At 42.5% G+C, this 23,113-nt stretch overlaps 1 protein-coding gene across 1 annotated transcript in view; it reads right to left on the bottom strand.

Moving 5' to 3' along the window:
- INSC (INSC spindle orientation adaptor protein) overlaps positions 1–23,113 on the bottom strand; it is a 123,695-nt gene that overhangs the window by 85,609 nt on the left and 14,973 nt on the right. The window contains exon 2 of the mRNA XM_063094610.1: positions 6,962–7,062. Coding sequence (XP_062950680.1) covers positions 6,962–7,062 — 101 coding nt within the window. The remainder of the gene's footprint in view (positions 1–6,961; positions 7,063–23,113) is intronic.

The raw sequence follows: 23,113 nt of genomic DNA, 5'->3' as shown, positions 1-23,113 counted from the left end.
TTCTCTGTAAAGGAATGTCTCACTATATTAAAACCACTTGGAAAAGACCTCCAAAACTTACCAAGCACCCTAATGGGCCAGACCCTGGGCTGGGTGCTGGGATTCCAGAGGGGAGATGCAAGAATATGATCTCCACGAAGGCAGAGCATTTTATTGCAGTGACAAATTCCCTCCACCTAGAAAAGCACCTGGCACTTCCTGAGCACGCAGTAAACACTTACTGAATGACTGCAAACAAACATTGGCTTGCTGTGCTACATATGGCATTGTGAAGTGACAGAGGGGATTACAGAGCACGGAGAAGTGATGCTCAGCTCTAGCTAGGGCATCTCAGTAGGTTTCCCAGGCCAATCCTTAAAGGATGCCCTCAAGTTCACCAAGAAAGGAAGCAGAATTCGAAGAGGATAGAGTTTCAGACAGAAGAAACTCCTTTGCAAAGGAGTAGAGGCATGCAATCATGTGCCGGTAAGTGATAGTCTGAGGGATGGAGGTGAGGCTGCAAATGACTCGCCAAACCCTGAAGCATGTCAGAGTGTGGGATCCACGCATTTATCTTTATTATGTTTCATCAAAGCAAGACACCCCAACCGCCTTAGAATACTTCTGGCTCTACCAAGAGGCTTCCGTAAAACCTGAACAAGGCCTCCCTCAGATGCTAGAAGGGCTCCCAAACGAGTATGCCTTGTAATTTGTACCCCAGCTATCAGATAAACACTAGACTTCTTTGTGAGCTTTATGGGAAGAAATGAGAAGACCTTGTTTTAGTCAATGGGATTGCTTTCCCAGCCTGTAACACAAAGTGGGATATTTTTGTCCAAAAAAGGGACCAGACCATCCAAAGCTCACTCACAGACTCTGAGAATGTTGCAGCTGGAAGGGGCCCTGGGGATACTTTTGTCCTCCTGTCCATCCTCAGATAAAGAAGCTAAAGCTCAGAGACGGAGAAGGATTGTCCAAGGACACACAGCAGGTTAGTGCAGAGCCTGGGCTGGGAAGGAGAAAGGGAAGGAGGCAGGCCAGCTCCTGGCTCCTAACCCACACTCCCCACTGCACTGTGCTCTCCTGCAAGAGATCCGATGATGAAATTGCAGATTTCTTTTTCCGGTGAACTTAAAAGCAAAGACAAAATATTTTTGAATTACTCTTCTTTAGAAGAAAAAAAGAAAAGTCTCTCCAACTCTCTGACTCCTTCAACCAGTTAAATCTCTGGCTCCCATCAGAGTTTTTAAATCAATCAAGATAAATTTCTAGCTCACTCTTTCCCTCCAAACATCAGTTTTCTACCAAAAAGAATAACAATAACTTGCTGGAGGCAGAGGAGTATCTTGGAGAAAGGAACAAAATTCAAGTTATTTAATTTCTCACCATCACCAGAGACCTTAACCAAGGTGTTGTTCATTCATCAAACATTTATTAAACATTTATTCATTCAACACCATTTATTGAGCTCCTACTTTGTGCGTTCTAATCATAGAGCACAATTATGAATCAGATTTGAATTTGGCCCTCCAGACATTTGCCATTGAGTAGAGAAAGTGACATATATATAAATCACTATCGACCCAAGGCCTGGCTCAAAGTAAGTTTTCAGTCCAAAGGAAATCTCATGCAAATGAAAGAATGAATGAATGAATTGATTTCTCGTTTATAAATAATTGCTACATAAGAATTCACTGGGATGAGGACACAGAGCTTCTAGAATTTACGAGAGGCTGGGTGGGAGAATGAGCTTAAGAAATACAGCCCAGAGAAAGCAGGACTCCACAATGTGGGGAAGGGGCCAAAGAGTACTGTGACAGTACCATTCCCTTCTCTGGTCCTCGGTTTTCTCATCTTATAATAAAGGGATGGAATAGGCGAGCTCCAGCAACAACATTCAATGCCTCTATGATCCCATTCTCTGCACTGTATGGGAATTTAAATCCAGCCTCTCTTCTTAAAAATAACTGGTGAATCATTGTCCCTCTGCCTTCTCAAGGTCACACCCTATGTTTCTGTGGATTTCTCTTGGGAAATGGGAGAAGGGAAGGAATTCAATTCTAGCTGTGTCTGGCCTTCCTTTTGAGTTAAACAACAGAAAAACATCCAATTATCCCATTGACAATTATAGTCTGTACATTTTACCACAGACATAGAAAACGACCCAACAGCAGAAAGCCAGCCACAGACCAGGGGTGCACACATGCTAGCCATTATCTACTTGCAGATAGGCTCGCCTGTGACAGCCACCACTGGCTCAGGAAAGCTGGACATCTCCTCCCCAGCAGGCCAGGGGCAACCCAGGAGGTTGCCTGCTACCTGCTGCAGCTGCACCCAGCCTGGCTCATCCTAGACTCCAAGCTGAACAGAAACCACTTGAAGAAGGGATTCACTCACAGCGAGAGGTTGCAGATGAAAGCCCCAAGTTGTATAGGCTTGCTAAAAATCCAAGTCTGATTGGGCCAAGAGAGAAATTAGTCAATAAAGTGTGAGTTTCTTGAGGGCAGAGACCATGTCCAACTGAGTCACCAACATATCTTCAAGCACACAGCATGATCTGCACTCAATAAATATTTGTAGAATAATTTTGTTGAAGGCTAATGAATAAACAACTACCTGAATAAATGAGTAAGTGATTTCCTTGTGTAATGCCCCAAGAACATTGTGGAAAAGACCGAGACTGGATAAAGTATTGGGAAGCACTCAGGTTAAATGTCATCTAGGAACATGTACCCTAGCTCTGCCACTTATCAGCTCTGTACTTGGGCAAGTAACTTCACTTCCCCGAGCCTCAGTTTCCTCATGGGATGGACATTGTGATGTGCTGCCCAGATCACCCTTTGTGGAAGGATTGGTTGTGCCAGTCGCTGGGAGTATCATTAGCTGACAGCCTCAGCTGTCAGGCCCTCCAGATACTGTCTCAGAACCACCTCACCTAAGCTTCCTAGAGCTGCCCACTTGTTAAAAAAAAAAAAAAAAAAAAAAAACTTTAGACAAAATAAATCATAGTTTATTTTGAATGATTCATGAACCAGAAGAGATCCAGAGAGGTCCCCAGCAGCAAATTTTTATAGGCTGACACAGAAGGAAGACAAAGAAAATATATTTGACTAGTTAGAGCAGAGAGATCCTAGTTAGAGCCTAGCTGGCAGTTTCCAATTGGTAAAGTCTCCAGTTTTGTTTTACTGCTTACATTGGGCTTCGATAAAACTTCAATAGGAACTTAAAGCATTGGTGCAAGCCAGCCCAATGACTTCCTGATTAAAAAAATTTAACACATTCTAATGACAGATCATGGTGAGACATAAAGGCCCTGGTCATTTGGCCAATGAATTCTGAGTCTGAAACTCCCTGTGAGCTGAGGTCATCAAGCTAGCATACAGCTCAGCTCTACCTTCTGCCCAATCCTGCTTCCTTCCTCTCCCTCCTGCAGGCTCTGATCCTAAAGGTGCTCCCTAATAACCATCCTGAACTTTAAACTCCACCTCAAAGGCTGCTTCCTAGAGAACCTAACCCCTCATTCGCAAAATAGAGATAATAATAATTATACACATGGCCATAGTGAAGACTAAATGGGTAGCTGTGTGTAAAAGTACCCAGCCCGTAGCAAGTGCTTCAAAGTGTGAGCCAACTTTGCTATGGGGGTTGGTAAAGGCCAGTTCTTTAATCAATTTCCCCACCCCAGCCCTTTACTGGCAGTAACCCAGGGAGAAAACCTCAAGATGCCCTAGCTTGATCTATGGACAAGAGAAGTAGTAAAAAGAAATGGGGAAAGGAGAGGATGTCTGGACACGACCCTGTGCGGACCCTAGTCTCTGACTTATCCCCCAGAAACCTTCCCGTAGAGTCAGTTAAATCAAAGGACCATCAGGATCCTGCAGAAGACGAGGGCCGTATTGTGACGGTGGAAGGCACAACCCTGGAAGTGTGTAGATGTGCCAACACACTGACCACCTTGGCTGACCTCCATGGCTAGGTCCAGCAGCACCACCACCATGACCAGGGCCTACAGGAGAATCAGCATCCCAGATGCAAAGATGGGAGCTCAGAGAACAAGGGGCAAATGAAGACCAGCTAGGGACACAGCAAGCACAGTTTCTGCTGTCCATCTCTGGCCCCCTCCTTCACTCCCAACAATATATCCTTGACCCTCCAGGTGCTTGGACCTGACCTTGCAGTGTTTTCACTACTGGGGGTTGGGAGGGTTACTGTTATTGGTATGACCTGGGGAAGTGAGGGTTGTGCACTGCAAAGCACACTGAGGCCCTAGAGAGACCTCCCTTCCTGGATCCAAGCACTTACACAAGCTTCTAAAGCAGCCGTGTCATAAAAGATGAAACAGGTGCTCAGATAGGTAAAGCAGCCACCCAAGGTCACCGAGCTGGTAAGAGGTGGAGCTGGGAGTTGAACCAAAGTCTGATTCCAAGGCCTATATACTTTCAACCTCTTAGGCTCACATTAAAGACTTTTGTTCTTTTGCGTGTTCATTCTATTGTTTTTAAATCTGAAAGCATCCCAAGAGATTCAGATGCAATCAGAGCTGAGAACCACTTCATCCTGTCAGGCCACCACCCATCACGCATGCCAGTTCAGCATGGGATGAACCTCTGGCCTAGGGGCTGTAGCTCCCTGCCCTCTACTCTTTTCCAGTAGGCTGCACCTAGAACAGCCCTTTTTTGCTGCTATTTTCTTGTAAGGGTCTCAAATACCAAAGGCCTAACCCTTATGATTCACCCAGGCTGCCAGATGATCCCACACAACTTGACAGTACTTGTTTATTTATTTAGTTTTGTACATTGAGGTAAACAGTGGCGCTGCAAAGTGACATTCAATTTCAATGGAACACACAGAGAGAAATCAATTATCCAGCATTAATTATTTATCTGGGGACAATAACCATGGTGTTATTCCCCACGAGAGAGGCCTCTGCATCTCGGAACAGGAGGAAAGAAGAGGTGGCCCCTATTGACTGCCTATAACACAGCATGAGATTGGACAAATTAACCTCTCTGACACCCTGTAAATACACACAAACCTTCTCTACAAATGTGGCCCATGCATGCACCCCCAGAACATCTGTGATTAACAGGTCAGTAGGCCCAGGGATTATGTTCTCTCAGTGTTCCGGGTAGGCCTGGCAATGCTAGGCTGTGAGTGTACTAAAGGAAATACCACCCTCTCTGTCACCCTCTCTGTGCAGCCCACTCTGCCCTGTCAGAACTGTAAGGATGAAGACACTGTAAACAAACATATTCACAGGTTGCAGCATTTACGGCCAGCCAGAATTCTTGGAGTTATGTTAGTCTGTGGTTTTTCTCCCAAAGTATTTGCTGTACAAGATCAGTTAGAAATCTTACCCTGCTTCCAAAAGAATAATACTTTGATTCTCAAGTCATTTTCATGTAGTTTAACTTCCTTTTACTCTTAAAACTTCTGAGGAGATTGGATAGGGGTTGGGGGTGGTGGTCGTGAGGCAGAGATCGGTAAGTAGTTTTCAGGGACCTAAAAGGTGCCAGGATCTGATCTTTGCCCCGTATTCTCTAATAAGGGAACTTACTCCTCATTTGAAGGAGAAATTAGCATTGATTGAGCAGTTTCTGTGTGTCGGGCAAGTGCTTTATGCAGACTATTCGAATTCTCCTAGCAACCCAATGATATAAGTATAAATCATTCCCTTTTCATAGATGAAAAACTGAAGTCCAAAGTTACAGCTAATAAGTAGCTGACCATCCCAGGACCTACAACCTGGGGTACATGGAGGGACCCCAAAGCCCTGTTTCCAGAGCTGCTGCTGCCCATCTGGCTACAAAGTCCTGACCTACTGCCTGGACAGGACAGGGGCAGGGAAGATTTATTTATACTCCACTTCATCCAGAATAGCTCCACTTTTTCCTGGTATAAAATATTAGGCTGTTGGGAGTGTCTGTCTGTGATTGCACATTTTCTCAGTGAGGTCATCTTCTGAGAATGAGGGGTCAAGAGAGGGGTTTCTAGAAGAATTCCCTAAGACCACCTATGTTAACAGCCCCTGACATGCAGCATTCACTTGATCAACAATAATTCCCTTACATAGCCTCAATGTGTGACAGACATTTTGCGTATATAAATCCATTGAGCTGGCCAATTTGCTCAATTGGTTAGAGTGTGTATTATAACACCAAGGTCAAAGGTTCAGATCCCCGAATTGGCCAGCCACTAAATAAATAAATCCATGTAACTTCACATCATCCCTGGGAAGTAGGTACAATTATTACCCCTGTTTTAAACATGAAGGAACCAAGGAACAGATAGGGTTCAGGAACCTGTGCAAAGCCATGCAGCTGGTAAGCAGCAGGCTCCAGCTTTGAAGCCAGGCGGTCACGTGTTCAAAGCTGACCACACTCACTCATCTCGTGAACGTCCATCAGCCACTCAGGGCCCCACCTCTGAGAACTGAGACTCAATACTCCCCAGTTATTTACTCCTCATCTTCTCGGCTTCACCTGCAGCTCAGTGAATGCCTCCCTCCTCCCTGCTTATTGACCAACTCAGGGCAACAAGTACTTCCCAAGCATCAGCTCTATGCTCAATTCCCTCCTTGGTGCTTTTGGGGGAAAAGAGGACATTTAGGGGTAGACTGACACTTTCCAAGAGGCTCAGAGAGGGCCCACGCTAACCCCAATGACACTCAGTGGCTCTGGCCCCTTGGCCCAGGTGGGATCAGAAGCCTCCTCTGTCTTAGCAGCACACCCCACTCAATTCTTTGCTTCATTGTCTGCCTCTACTTTAGACTGCAGCTCCTTGGGTGATTCTTCCACATCCTAGGGCCCAGTTCCATCCATATTTCCGAGTGAACATTGCATCCCCAATATCTCATCGTGGGCTTTCTCCCCAGGACAGTGCATGGAGAGATGGGGCTGCCTACAGCCTCAGGATCCTGGGTCTGGGCTCAGCCAGAGTCCAGAAGAAGCAGGCCTGGCTCAGAGACAGCTATAGGACTTACTGCTGCCCCGGCAGGGGGGTGGAGTCCAGATGGTGGCCTCCAGGCAGCGCCATCATGTTTATCCCAATCTGCAGCAAGGCCTGCCCGCAGTGGTCGGGACCCTGGAAAGAAAGGGCAGGATGGGTCAGTGAGGGTCCCAAAAGAGGAGGTGCGATCCCTTTTCTCCCAGACCCAGGCCACAAGGAGCCAAAGCAGATGTGGAGGAAAGGCCTCCTAGTCCTCTTCTCCTTTTGAACCAGTCTACATTCCACTGAACTCACACAAGTAAGGCAGGACTCAGACTTGATCTTAGTTCTAAGTCCCTCGCCTGCTGTAATCCCCTACAATCTTGTCATATGTTCCATATGTCCCTGATCCATTTTGGTATGTACCAAATATTGGGACACACAGTAAATACTGCATACAACATACTTGTACTAAAAAAGTATCCATAGTTTATCTGAGATTCACATTTAACTGGGCATTTTATATTATTTGTTAAATTTAGCAACTCTACGTGCTGATTCTCTAGCTATACACCACCAGAGCACTGGGTGATCCACTGTGATTATACTTAAGTCTATCTTGGGAAATGTGACCCTGTAATGGGCATGGTGGTTGCTTTCCCAAATCAATTCCATTTCAGATGATGTCATTTCACCCAAAGTGCCAGTGATTGGTTCAGGAATAGGCTTGTGACTCAATTCAGGCCAATGAGTCATGACAGGATTGCTTCTAGGAAAAGTCTGCTTTCTCCTAAGAGAGACCCACAAGGTGAGACAGTGCCTCCCCTCTTAGACTTGAACAAGAAAGCATATCCACTTCACTGCTACTAGAGACCATCTTGCAAACAAGAAAGGAGCTAACTGGAGAACAGAGTTGGCACACAGAGAAAAAAATATCTGGGACCTTCATCACTGAGCCACTGAATCAACTAATCCTGGAGTCTGGACCACCTCCAGTCTTATTATGTAAAATAATACAAGTTCTTGTCCTTTAGGTCAGTCTGAGCGAGAGTTTTTGTTCTGTATAGCCGAGAGCATCCAAAGGAAAAAAAGTGAACCGGGTTCCAAGAGCCTCCAATCCCAGCACTGAGCACACTTGGCTGACCTGTGCCTCACGGGTTGGACCAAAACTATAGTGTCCTCCTTCCTCATAAAACAAGCTGCCCACCTGTTTGTCTCTTCCTGCCTTGCCTTGTCCCTTCTCTGCTCCTGGAGGACCTTACTCCAGGAGCACAGGGACTGCATGTGTTCCCGTCACTGAGCCAAGGGCTGAGCACTTAACCTGCCTTCTATGTATCTGATGAAAGAATGAATGAAATAAATTTTAATATATTTATGTTGCACTCCCCTTCTTCAACTGTAACTGAAGATGATAATATCTATAATGATGACATGAGATAAGGAATGTAGAAATATCAGGTCAGGGTGAAAGCTAAATAAATAGGGCCAAGCCTGTGGCGCACTCGGGAGAGTACGGCGCTGGGAGCACGGCGACACTCCCGCCGCGGGTTCGGATCCTATATAGGAATGGCCGGTGCACTCACTGGCTGAGTGCCGGTCACGAAAAAGACAAAAAATAATAATAATAAAATAAAATAAAAATAAATGTTAAAAAAAAAAAAGAAAGCTAAATAAATAGTAGCCGTTACTATTACTATGCCCTAAGAGTCTGCTATGTGCCCAGTCCCGTAGTCAGCTATGCTAAGGGAGATACAGAAAATGAGATACAGCATATAAAGTACTTAGGGCAGCGATAGTGCTCATTGGGCATTTGTTACCATGTTATCACCATCATTATTTCTATCATTATTATCACTTTTGAGAAAGTACATTTTTGGAACCTAGTGAGCCAGCAGCCTGAAAAGGATAGCACAAAACAAAAAGCTAGACACAACAAAATGAGGTTTGTGTTCCCTTTTTTTGATATGTCTGACTAAAGTGCAAAAAAGAAAATACCAACTTCTTAGGGTAAAAGTTGTGATGTCATCAGATGGCAGTAAACAGCAGATGTTATTTTTCTTACATCTTCATCATGGAGAACAGACAGGCAAAGTAAACATGTTGAAGAGGAAACTGAAGCCAAAGGTAGGCGAGGATTCAGAGAGACAGTAAAGAAGTTCCAAGGCCCTTTAAAGTTTGAACCAGTAGGATTCTACCGGAGGAGGTGAAGCATACCGCATACCATTGGAGGAAACTCTGGATCTGATCCAAGTCATATCTGAGTGACCCAGAGAAAGGAAGAGCTGTCATGAGCAGAAGTCTGAAAGCAAGAAAATGTTCTGAATTTCTAAGAGGCCGATTCCAGAGATGTAGCTTGGTGAGCACGAAATTCTAGTGCTGACTCCTAATCACTGATCAGTGAGCAAGAAGCCAGCCAGGACACGGCAGGAACAAGTCATGCCAAAACAATCTACTTCTGTTCATTAAGGGCCACTGGGCTCTTAGCTGAGGGGAATGCAATAAGCCTAATGTACCTTGACTTTAGTTAAAGTACCCCGTGAGATGCCCTCGTTCATCCTTAGCTTCCCAGCAGTCATGCAGGTGGAGTCTGCCAGCTAACCAAAGCTTGGTTCATGTGATCTCATGTGTTCCCAGAGCTTAGGGAGGCCTCTTGGGGACATCTGGGTTGCATATGCCTCACTGTCCTATTTACAGACTATATTATTTATGCCTGCCCTTTCCCCCGATGGTACAAGACTCCTTGATGTCAGAAACCACATCTTGCTCAGTGTGGGACTGGGCACAGGACCCTAGACAATGACCAACATGGTCAAGAGCCTAGACTGTGAATCAGATTAACTCTCAGAGGAACTGCAGCTCATATTCACTGGGGACAAAAAACGAGTTAGGAGAATATCTAGAAGGCCAGATAGGAAATACCAGGAGTTTAGCCCAGCTGATGCCTATAACGATACTAATAGCTAATATTTATTGAGTGTGTACTGTGTGCCAGGCACTGTTCTACGTATTTAATATAGTATTAACTCCTTTAATACTATCATCCCCTTATTACAGATGAGACCTCTGAAATTCAGTGAGAAGTAGGTAGTAGATAACAGAGTGCTAGAACCCAGGTTTTTTGATTGGAGGGAAGGTGCTAGAGCAGGTGAAGATGATGGCAACAGCAAACACCTGACACATGTCTGGCATTTGCTAACAGGCAGCCTGATCCATTCCCTGGTGGTGACACCCAGCCGTGAGGGACCCTTTGTAGACAGCCCAGCATTTTTCCCTTCTCACCCATGCCTCCCTCTGCTCACACCTCCCAGACTGTATGTCCCCCTGCTTCATCTAGTGCCAGACCTCAGTGACACAGCCAGAAGACAGAAAACGTCCTGCAGAAAAAAACAGCACAACAAACACTACAGTCAAATGGTGGGAGGAAGAGGGCACAGACAATAGGGACATTTCTCTTTCGTTCCTCACTTATTGGCTCTTTTTGTGAAAGTCGTACAGGGATCAGGGGAGGGGAAACCACAGTCCCAGCTAAAGCCTCAAACTGTCACTAGCTTTTCAAGTGTGCAGCCCTCAGGGCAGCTCTATGTTCAGTCTGATGCCCTTGCAGCCACCTCCTCCTACTGCCCTAAGTCTGACTCAGCCCAGGAGCAGATACTCATAGAGTACAAGTAAAACCCCTCCAAAGCTACACAGCATGTCAGGAAACTAAGAATGTATTCAAGGTAACCCCTTTACCCTACACCATGTGTCCTCACTGGTGCTGCATAATGAACTTGAACTTTGGAGTCTGACAGTTTCAAATCCTAACTCTGTACTGGGTTAGTACATGACCTTGGGAAAATCATCAACCATGAATGCGGTTTCCTTGATTATACTTACCTCCCAGGAGCCTCATCAGGATTAAATGAGATTACTTACCAAAGTCCCTGATATTGTGCTTGGCACATGATAGTCTCAAAGAGGGAGTGTCCTTCCTCTTGGAAGGAGGTGTTGAGAAATATATCTCCAAGCAGAGATGCTGCTTTGCCCAGTAAGAAGGGTGAAAAGGACACATGTAGGAGTAAGCAGGGAAGAGAAAACCCCTCCATCCCTATCCTGAGGGCCCTTCCCAATTCACTGAAAATCACACCATGGATCCTGCAGCCTTGTTTCTTCAGGGCTCTGGGCTGTGTCTCCACCACCAGGAGTGGCTAGTTTACAAGAAGGACTTGAAGCCTTAAGTGTCTCTGATTTAATTGAATGCCTGTTGTGACCACAGCTCCATTTGGACAGCTCATTTCTGCTCCTACATCCCATTAGAGAAAGCCCTCGCTCAACTCCATTTGGCTAAGGAGACTGAGATCGTAAAGGAAATGGGGGCTATTTACAGTAAATTATTCAATTAGAACCAGGAGCAAGGGCGGTTTCTGCCATTGTCTAATGGGCCAATCCGGGTACAGCTCAAATTACAGCTGGGATTGTTTAATCTGCAGAGCCTATTTGGACTGTCAGCGTGGGAGGGACAGTAAATATTGTGGAAAGCAGTGCGTAACTACTAGCAGGGCGCTACGTACAGGGAGGAAGCAGCTGGAGAGCAGGGGAGAAGTGGGACAGGACCAGGCAGATCTGGCTCTAATTTTTTCTCAAAAAATTTGGGGAGTGCAAAAGCTGGAAGCAACTGAGCTGTCCTGTCATCCATCATTATAAATCACTCTACATTTAGAGCTGAAAGGGCCCTTAGAGAGCACTGCTCCATCAGGGAAGAAATAAGAGCTTTGTAAAATGGAGGAAAAGGTAGACTCAACCTCAGAAGATTGTTACGGGCATTAAGATAATCCATGTGAAAAGATTTATCTTTCTATTTGGTTCCCTAACAAATGAACCCACTCACATTTGAGAAATGTCTCTACCCTTATGAGTCTTAGTGAAGGAAAAACCTGCCTCCCAATACAAAAACTGAAAAGCCAGGCACTTGTTCCCAGCATCCTTTGCAGCAAGAACAAACCACATGGCCTAGGTGTCACCCATCAGGCACACAGAGCAGAAGCACATGACCGAGGTGTCACCCATCAGGCACACAGAGCAGAAGCACATGACCAGAGTGTCACCCATCAGGCACACAGAGCAGAAGCACATGACTTAGGTTTCACCAATCAGGCACACAGAACAGAAGCACCCATTAGACACACAGGGCTGGGAGCTTAAGACTAGAAGGATGTTTCTTTTTGGGGTCTGCAGTGGTTGCAGGAGAATCAAATTCCCCTGTACCTGGCAAGCAAACTACACTTTGAAGTGGCCCTACAATTTATGCTTTTTTCTCAATTTGCCTCCCCCAGTCTGTGCAAAATGCACAGGATTTAAAGTCCAGAAGGCCAGATTCTGGATTTTCCACCAGAGGATTCAGTCAAGTCCCTCATTTTTGGACCCTCAGACCCATCACTACTTCTCCTCCATAGAATTTACCACAATTGTAATTTAAAAATTAACTGTGACATTAGTAGCTTAATCTCTTTCTCTGCCGACGGTCCCAAGCAGAGACTAAAAGTCCGTCCTGCTCACTGCTGTATCCGCCACACCTGACACAGCATCTAGTGCACAGTGATCAATAAACACTTGTTGACTGACTGGGTGAGTTCTTATCGAAGGAACCTCAGCTTCCTCACTGACACACTGGAAATGAAGGTATCTAGGTAACTATTTCACCACGTCATTATGAGAACTCGGTGGGAGAGCCTTTGCAGACCATACACACTGTGCATCAAAAGGGACCCGCGTCCTCACATCCATTGAGACAAAGCCACCTGTCCCTCCTCAGTCCTTGGAGTCCTCACCATCTGTTCATACCCAGCTGGGCTGCCTCCCTCCTCTCCCCAGCTCTGTGTTCATCAGGTTGTCTCAGATTTACAGACAGACAGACCAACAGACAGTCACAATGCTGTATGAAAACAATAATGACAGGTAACCAGGGGAATGCTACAGGGGTTCTAGGGGACTTCTAGGCAGTAATAGGTCAGAACAGAAGGTGGGGAGAAGGAGTCATGGAAAGCTTCTCAGAGCATGATCCCAACACTGAAACTTGAAAGAAGACTGTGGAAATAGCAGAGGAAGGAGAAGGGGCTAAAAGGAAGAGTGTGCAGGGCAGAGAGAAGAGCATGTGGAAGGCATAGAATTGTGAGCATGGTAAGATTAGGGAGCTGCGAGTGTTTCTAGAAGGCTGGAGCACACTGGGCTGGTAGTGAAGTTTAGAGAAAGTTACTCCAATGGTGTAGGAATGCAAAAAAAAAAGAAAAAAAAAGTGGTCACTTTCAGCTGGGGAAGTAGGGCAGACTTCTTAGGGTGACATCTGAGCTGGGCCTCAAATGTAGGGTGGGATTTTGCCAGGTAAAGATAGGACGAGGGCACTCAGGACAAAGAGAGCAGTGTGAGCCATGGCAAGAAGACCAGAAAAAGTAACAAGTATTCAGGGATCCAGCCCTGACTATGAAAGGAACTGATTCTTTACCCTCTATCCTGTGGATAATAGGGAGCCATCGAAAGTGTTTGAGCATGGGAGTGAAATGATCAGAGTGGAATTTCAGTTTACATGGTGACCAGTAGCGTGGATGGACTCCAGAAAGTGAGACCAGTAGCAGGGGGTTATTCAAGAGGCAGGAGGAAGCTTCCAGGAGAAGCACTAGAGCTTTGGTAGGTAATGACAATGAATTCCCATCCCCACCCCCACTCTGGGCCTCTGTTTGACCCATGCAAAGGTGGTGATAGTCATTGGAGATATCTCAGTATTGCTTGCTGGGGTGGCCAGCATCCTGCAGCAATCAGATACTCTAAGAACCCTCGTTCCCAGGGGAGGCGCAAGAAACCGAGCAAACAGCCACCCAGCCCTACTGAATGAACTGACCTCATGAAATATAGAGAGCTCTGGCTCTCTGGAGGAAACCCCCATGGCCCTCACAGCTGTCGGGCGACAGAGCCCAGCAAGTAAGCAGACAAGCCTCAAGACTCACAGATCTGAGCCTTTTCCCCTCCAGGCCCTGAAAACCCTTGGTGGACAGCCCAGAAGGACTGTGCACCAGGTAGGGGAGCCCCACCCAGGACTTGGCTCTGCTCATCAATTCCAGAGCCAGAACAGTTTCAGTAACACACAGACAAGGTTCCAAGCTTCCACCTGATTAACTGGATACATCTATCATCTAGACCTTACCTAGAAGGCAACAGGAATCCTATCTACACAAATATGTTCGTGAATTTGACAGGGGTAAGAGTACAGCTTGCAGGCAAAATCCAGGCAGCCTTCTTGGAGGAGCTCATATCATGCTCTTAGAGTATCAGAAGTAGTAGGGGGCCTTGAAGATACCCCTTGTAATAATAACAGCCATAAGGAACAACAGAATAACAGCAACAGAGAGGAGGAAGAGGAGAGAGAGAGACACTTGTTGGGTCTCACTGTGTGCAAGCCTTGTTCTAAACGCTTGATGTTTAGTTCTTAAAACAACCCCACGAGATAAGTTACTATATTTATTCCCCTTTTTCAGCTGAGGAGATAGAAGCACAGAGAGGTTAATGCAGACAGACAGGGAGACACCTTCAGACAATGAGCCAAGCCATACCCAGGACATGCATGCAGGTTTCCTTGATCCCATAAACTGCCTCCATGGGAATTTCAAATAAGGCTTTGTCTAGTAGGAGCCTAGAGAGACCAACCAGGGCCTCAGAATGGTTTACCACAGGATGTCAATGTAGCCTCGGTTCCCCATCTGTAAAACAAAAGTAACAATGCCTACTCATTTTCCTTTGCCATGGTTATCAAGCACAGGGGAACAGGGTGGACAGGGAAATTCAAGGGTCCTGGTGGGATTCAGCTCAGCTGTGAAATGGGACAGCCAGGTTGACTCAGGCGTGTCCACACGTCTCCAAAGGTCAGAGAGAGAGGAGCCTAGTGTCAAACTCTCCCCATTGAGGCCCACATGTTCTAGTACCTGACTTATATGACCACTCATCCTTTAAATGGCTCCGATTTGTCCAAGCAAACCACTAGGCAGCCTCCCCTAAAGAAGTCTGCATGGCAGTCCTGGAGGAAAGCTTAGGTTCCTGGAGTCAGGAAAGTGGTGGCTGCCTCCACCATGTCTCAGGGAGGGCCCTTCCTGGCTCTGGGGCTCTGACTACTCAGCTGCCCAGCAGAGGAGCTCCCAGCCCTGAGCAGCACAAGGAAGCTTCGGTTACTGGCATTCTGGGAGCTGGCCCTGAACTAGGGATTTTCTAAGCGTCAAAAGTGAGAAACTGGTGCCCAGACCCCTAAGACCTTCGGTAGAGTGTAGCCCCGAGGGAGGCTTGGCTGGGCCTCTGGGCTACCCCCATGAAGAGGACTGTTGGTTGAGAATACAGATTCAGGAGTCAGACTGCCCACATTCAAACGCAAGCTCCATCATTTATTAGCTATGTGACCGTGGGCATTAGGTTTCTTTGTCTGTAAAGTGGGATATATAATAAAGATAAAATGAGAATACTGTGCACATCAGATCCTATGTGTGAAGTGCCTAGCACAGAGGGAGTGTTTGATATAAAGGTTGGTTTCATTTGTCTTTTGGTGAGAACACCAAAGGTATCTAACAGTAGGGAGGCAGTCAGACAGAGGCCACTCGGCCACCTCCTGAATTCCAACTATTCGACTTCTACTCTTTTACATTTTAATTACCCCTTCTTCTTAACTTTTCCTGAAATGAATGTTAGCCAATTGCTCAAGTGTTCCTTAGCTTCAATTTGCAAAACTAAGAGACCTCTCCCACCGGGCCCAGGTCCCAGGGTGCTAAAATTAACAATCAGTATACTTTAAGCTAATGACTTACTGGTTGTGACTGCCACGAATAGACATAACTCTCAGATAAAGGCCATTAGAGAAAATTGAATAGTTCCAACATGGTGAAAATTTGAAGACATCCTGTTTCATAAATCACAGTCAGAGGTCACACTGGCAAGCTTTTCCCTCTGTGAGTCATGATGAGGACCCAGGTTGAAAGGGTCTATATACCCTTAGGAAAGAGGACATAGGAGAGAAAATTGTACAATCTCTTATAGTTTCACAACCATAATTTTCTTACTTCTAAAGCCATGATCAGATGACAGTGCTACATCGAAAACTATGATAGTCCAATCTTCTCTGATTTTATTTCCTCCCTCAAATACTCCAAACTAGAGCTTGCCTGGTAACATTCAGAAGGTTGCATTGTAAAGTCATGTAAATCCAAGTCTGCCTCTTACTAGGCCTCTCTGACCTTTAGCTTCTTCATCTGTAAACTGGGAATAGAACCTATTCTAGGAGTTGTTAGAATCACATAAGATCACATAGCCTACATGACACAACAGAGCAAATGAAATAATAACACCAGAAGCTACTTTGAACTGGAAAGCTAGTTAATGGTGCTACCTAGGAAGTTTCATGATATACATTTCTATGCCCCATGAGGAATCTATTTCCCACTCAGACCTCAGGTTCAAAGACCTGTTTCCCACCAAAAAGAATTAAGAAGCAGAATATATTAAATATATTGAAAGAAGCAAAGTCTCCCATGGAAGAAATTTGATAAAAACTCAGTACATAGAGACTGCTATGGTTTGAATGTTTGTGTGGGGTTTTTAAAAGGCAATTAAGTCATGAAAGTTCTGAATCTATTAGTGCTGTTATGAAAAGCACTCGTAGAAGTGGGTTCGCTCTCTCCATCCTTCCACCTTCCGCCATGTGAGGATCCAAACTTCCTCCCCTCCATACCATGTAAGGCACCATCTTTGAAGAAGCGAATGGCCTTAGCAGACACCAAACCTGTCAGTGCCTTGATATTGGAATGTCCAGCCTCCCAAAGTGTGAGCCAATAAGTTTCTGTTCATTATAAATGCCTAGCCTGTGTCATTTGTTATAGTAGTACAAAATGGACTAAGACAGAGACCATGCTTTGAATAAGCACAGACAAAAACAGTAAGACATTTTCTGTGATTAGTCGCATTGACCCCAAAGAAACAATTAACATCCCAGCTCACATCCTGTATGACCAAAGTAGCATGGGATATGCAAGGGAGAATCCAGACTGAACCAGAACTTTGGCTCAGCCACAAGGGGGAAAGGTTGTCACCAACTCATTAGTGAAAAGAAACCAAAGAAAGACTCATAACCCACTCTATAACCACTGTATGTAAACAGAACAACCCAGAGTGTGAGCACAATGCAATCATTCTCAATAAATCCTATTGTCATTGTCATAGTTAAAGAATCCTTTATGTTGGGGGAAAGGAATGTCAGGTACATGAACCACATGGTCCTCGTTTGACTATGTGAGTTAACTACCTGGAGCACAAAATGAATCACACACAAAAGATAAGCCCATTTGCAGAGTGCTGTCTTGCCAAAACTCGTTTATGTCTAGTAGCCACATGTCATAGTCTCATCCAAGCAGTGCTTTGCACAGCGTCTAGCACAAAGCAGAAGCTCAATCAATGTTAGTCTTTCCCCGAACATAGTGTTCCATGGTTATCCAGAAACATTTTCCCCTTCCATAATTCTATGCAATTGGTCATGGCACCCCAAGATATCCAGACTGAGATTCGTCAATTATCTTTTTCTCTCTCTAGGTAATACCAATGCTTCAGGACTCAGCTCTAATGCTACCTCATCTGTTATGTAGGACAACATCCTAATCTATACTAATTTCTCCCTCAAAAAAGTTAACAAGTAATAAAGAAAACTGGGAGGTCTTGAACAATTTTAAATTATATTGTAATAGAAAGTGTACTTTCTCGATGCTCCCTCTCTCTTCCCCTTTCTGCCTGTTAGATAATGCCAGAACAACCTGAAAGCCACAATATAAAGTGAAAAGATGGAAGAGAGTCCTGAATCACAGCTTAGAGTAGAGTGGGATAAGCAAGAAATAAACATAATGCACTAAATCATTAATATTTAGGGGGTTGTTTGCAGCAACTAGTCTTAATTACCTGACTAATAGTGAGAATTAAAGCAAACGCTATATTTAAAAACTCATGAGTGCACTAGACACATGGAAGTCCCTCAATAAATTTAAGTTCTTTTTCCTATCCTCAGTCTTGGAGGAGATGTTGGAATATTTTGTTCATCTACTGACAATTAGCCTTCTGAACACTGACTCTAGCTCATGCACAATGCAGCTAGAGTCTAGAAGTTGTCAGAGTGAGGGTGGGATGAAATGAATATCTACAAATATTTAAAGTTTATTAATGCTGAGACTAAGATTCTGTTTCTCGGCCACTGCCTTCTCTGCTCATGTGCATTCATTTATAATAACTAGAATTTATTATACTCAGGTCATTCTAAGATGCATTTTTTTCATATTTTAACATCTGAAATTGGGATGTATTTTCAGTCAATGGCATCTTGGCACTGAATCATAGTTTAATGGGAACAATATTTTCTATTTTATGAAGTAACAGGCAGGGATCTTACAATATATGGATTCTTAAATTCAATGAAATATTGTATTGGGCACTTAACAATGTGCCAAGAACTCTTTTAAGTGTTTCACATAAATAAATTCATTTATTCCTCCAAAAGTCATAAATAATTAGTGTGACTATTGTCCCCATTTTAAAGATGTAGAAATGGAGACCACAGTGGTTTAATAATTTGATAAGGTACACAGCTAATAAGTTGAGTAAGAATGAAGACTCTACTTTGTCTTTAAGGTTCTCCATACCATGCCACAATTTTTAGCACCTGATTTTTAGTTGACAATTGAGTCATCTTTACATAGAGAAAGTTCGGATTTTTATTTCCAGCAATATGGTAAACCAGATACTCTAAAATACTTTTCAGTGAGAACAACTTTAAAGGATGAATAAAGATGCTTTTAATATTTTTAAAAATCACTGAGCTGGCAAAAATGCAAGAAATCTGGAGAGCCCAAAAATAAAGCAAATGAAGAACCAGGGGTCTTAAGCAAGAGTTGAAGGGAGTCTTTTCCCTGAGAAAATCTGCTGAATGCTGTATCCTCTGAGCTTTTGTTTCATGTGTATATATAGCAGGGGAGAAAAGAGAGAAAGCCTAGGGACTTCCCAAGGATAGGAATCATATAGGAGCACAGTAGACCATAAAGTCAGTGTAAGGGTAAATGGGAAATAACCCTTCTATATCAAAAGTGTCAGCAAGAAATGTCAAGAATTAATGACCACATTGTCTGTTGGGGAAAGGCAAGTAGAGATTTTAGTCTCAAGAAATAAAAGAGAGTCTTGGAAACAATTTCAAGGAAGAAAGCCTATAAAATATGGCCAAGCAAATTTGAGAAAAACCAAATAGAACTTCTATAAATTAAAATACAATAATTAAAAAGAAAAATTTACTAGACAGAGTAATCACAGCTGAAAAATGACTTGGTGTATTACAAGAAAGAACAAAAGAAACTATTCAAAATGCAGCCCAAGGAGACAAAGAGAGAGAAAATATGAGAGAAATAAAGCTAAGGAATATAGAGTGATGTAGTCTAACAAGCATTTCATCACATTTGCAAAGAAATAGAGGAGAAACAACAGGGCGAAAACTAATATTCAAAGGAATAGTGGCTAAAAATTTTCACAGAATTTTTGAAAGACAAAGCAACTTCAAATTCAGAAATCCCAATGAATACCAAGAAGAACAAATAAAAAATATATACACACCCTGGACAACTCATAAGACTAAAGAATGCTAAAGACAGAGAAGACTTTGAAAGCATCCGAAGGAAAAAGGAAATTAGAGTGACCGATGACCACTTCATAGCAATGATGAAAGTCAGCAGACAACAGGAAAATGTCTGATTACAGAAAATAATTGTCCTATCATTCTATTTCCAGCGAAACTCTCTTTCAAGAATAAGGATGAGATAAAGGCATTTTCAGACAAGCAAAAACTCCACACTAAAGGAAATGCTGAAGGACTTACTGCAGGCAGAAAGAACGTAATGTCAGATGGAAGGTTTAAGATATAACAAAGAATGATGAGCAAACTTATTTGAAACTATGTGGGTAAAACCAAGCAAACTTTGACTACAAGAAACAATTATAATACCTCATTCATGGGATAAGGGAAAAAAGATAAATCAAAACCACTGTATATAAATTCAGAAGGGGATGACCAAAGTAAGTTAAAGTATTCTAAGTTTCTATTTGAGGGCGAGGAAAATAGAGATGTTAACTTTGAGCTTGTTAGGCTATTATTAATGCTATAATATGTAGAGTAATAACCAAAAGAATAGACATAGAGAAAGAAATAAACATTTCCCTCCAACTGAATAGGAGGGAAAAAATAAATGAGTAAGAGGAAAAAATCAATCGAAAAAAAGAAAGAAAGTGTGGAGAGGGGAGTATCAATGTATAATGGTAAACACAGGAAGGGAAAATGAGCTAAACTAGCCAGTTATAAGCAAAGATTACCAAAGGCGCATTACAGAGAGCAAGCGAGAGAGAGAGAGAGAGAGAGAGAGAGATTTTATGTGATATGTTGATATGTGCTGACTACCAGAAATATTCCTAAAACAAAAAGACCCAAAATATCTTAAAGTCAAAGGCTACAAAAGACATGCCATAAAAATACTTTTGTAAAGAAATCTGGTGTTAATATATTCATATAACACCAAACAAACTTTAAGAAAATAAGCATTATAGAGATGGAGAGATTCACTACATAAAAATAAAAAATTCGACTCATTAAGAAGATATAATAATGAGGATGTCTCTAATAACATGGTCCTAAAATACACAAAATAAAAATTGATAAATCTTCAAGGAAAAATGAACAAGTCCAGAGTCACACACGGAGATTTCAACACATCTCTGTCGTTAATTAATAAATCAAGCAGAAAAGTTATCAGTAAAAATATATCAGATCAGGATGTCATGATTAAGTTGGACTTAATGTTTATGAATATAACCTTGCATCCAGCATGTCAAAAATACAAATTCTTTTGAAGCATTCATGAATCATTCTCTTTTTTAGAAAATTTACTAGTTCCTAGATCTTAAAGAGAGCCTCAGCAAATTTCAAGACTGACATGCTATAGATTTCAGTCTCTACCCCAGTATAAATACCCCCACACATTTGGATACTTTTAAATATACAAATCATAGGTCAAAGAAGAAATTATAGCAGAAATTACAAAAAAAAACCCTAAATGATTATAAAAATACACATATGAAAATCTTGTAGTATATAGATAAGGTAGAATTAAGAGGAAAAATTATAACCTTAAATTCTTAAATTAGAAAACAAGAAAATCTGAAAATTAGAAGAATTTCTAACTCCTACCAGTATAAGAAATTTTTAAAAAAGAGGAAAATAACTCCAGAGAAAGTATCTGAAGGAAAATAGCATAGAAACAAATAAACAAAACACAAATAAAAGCAGAAAACAGAACACAAACAAAATGACAGAATTAAAGTTAGTTTTTGAAAACACAAACAAAATAGACACATATCGTAAGATAAAAAAATTAAAAAGAGCAAACACAAAAATATTAGCAATAAAAGCGGTTTAATTACTACAAATGCAGCAGAGTTAAGAGAATATAATGGAATATCACTGAAAACATAAATCAACTAAACTCCTAGAAATATATAATATACCAAAATGAACTCAAAAAGAAATAGATCTATTACCACTGAATGAATTAATCAGTAGTTTAAAATCTTCTCATATAACAGACCCAGAAAAGTTCACAGATGAGTTTATACCATTCAAAAGAAAGATAAACTCACCCAGACTCTTCCAGAGAATAGGAAAAAAGAAATACATTTCAATTAATTTTCTGAGGCTGACATAACTTTGATACAGAAACTAAACAGGAACACAAGAAAAAAAAATATAGAAACACAAATGAAAATATACTAAACAAAATATTAGCAAATAAAATTCAGCCATATATGAAAAGGATAATCCATTATGGCCAAGTTGGGTTTAGTCTAAAATACATGGTTATTTTAACATTGCAAGATAGATTAATAAAACTCACCACACTAACAGGCTAAAGAAGAAAAAAAAATCTTATGATTATCTTAATAGACAAAGAAAAATAATTTGATAAAATTTAAGAACCATTCATAACAAAACCTTTTAGCAAACTAGGAATAGAAGGGACCTTCTTTAAACTGATTAAAGGACACTTACCGAAAAAAAATACCATGAAAAATACACTTAATGATGACATGTTGAAAGTATTTCCTGTGAGATCAGAAACAAAATGAAGACGCACAGCTCTCACCAACTGCTATTCATTATTTTATTAGAGAGTTCAGCTAGTGTAGACAGAAAGAAAATGTGTAAGAATGGGAAGAAACAAAACGCATAATTTGCTGTTGATAACAGTTTTCCACAGGGCTGTGACATCAGCCTTGCACAGCAGCACACAGACAAGGGAATGCCTGGAGGCTAAAAGTGGTCTCTGCCGTGTTCACCCAGCCACGTGCCCTACGCAAGGCTGGCCCACCACGCACCAACCTGCAGCCCACTGGGCAAGCTAAGGGTCTATGGGTCTGTTTGTGTGCCCCCCAGACTAATTCTTATAAAAATGTCATATGAACTAGCAATCCACTCTCTGTCCACACAGAAAACCCCAAAGCATCAACAAATAAATAATTTTAATTCATAAAAGAGCTTAGAAACTGGTCTGGAAATGGATATACAAAAGTCATGTGTAGTTCTAGACACCAGCATACACACAGAGTGAAATTTAGAAGAGAGGTCATTCACAAGAGCAGCAAAAATATACAAGATGCGTGAAAATGAATCTTAACATGAGCAAGCCCCGTACTGAGAAAATCGTAAAGCATTATTAGAAGACATTAAAGCAGGCTAAGATAAATTAAGAGACAGTTCACGGATATGAAGTATCATGTACATGATGGGAAAATATCAATTTGCCATAAACTGATCTATAGATCCAGTGCAATTCTGATCAAATCTCTACAGGATTTTTTCCTAGAACTTGAAAAGTTGAATCTGAAATGTATAGCCAAAATATTCCTGAAAAAGAAATTGGGGGGACTTTTCCTGCCAGATAGTAAGTCCTATTTAAAAATAGTAAATACAACGTGACACTGACCCTGCAATACATTTAGCGAGCCCCAAAATAGACCCAAGCAAATATGGCAACTTGATTAATGACAGAGGAGGGGCAGATGGAGAGCAACAGATTCAGAAGTCACACATGCACCCATCCCAAATCACAAGCAGAAAACGAACTGGGGGGTT

This window comes from Cynocephalus volans, chromosome 4 (assembly GCF_027409185.1).
Source record: "Cynocephalus volans isolate mCynVol1 chromosome 4, mCynVol1.pri, whole genome shotgun sequence".
In the NCBI taxonomy this organism is placed as follows: Eukaryota; Metazoa; Chordata; class Mammalia; order Dermoptera; family Cynocephalidae; genus Cynocephalus; species Cynocephalus volans.
The sequence above is the reverse complement of the archived record's forward strand: the minus strand, read 5'-3'. Positions and strand labels throughout refer to the sequence as shown.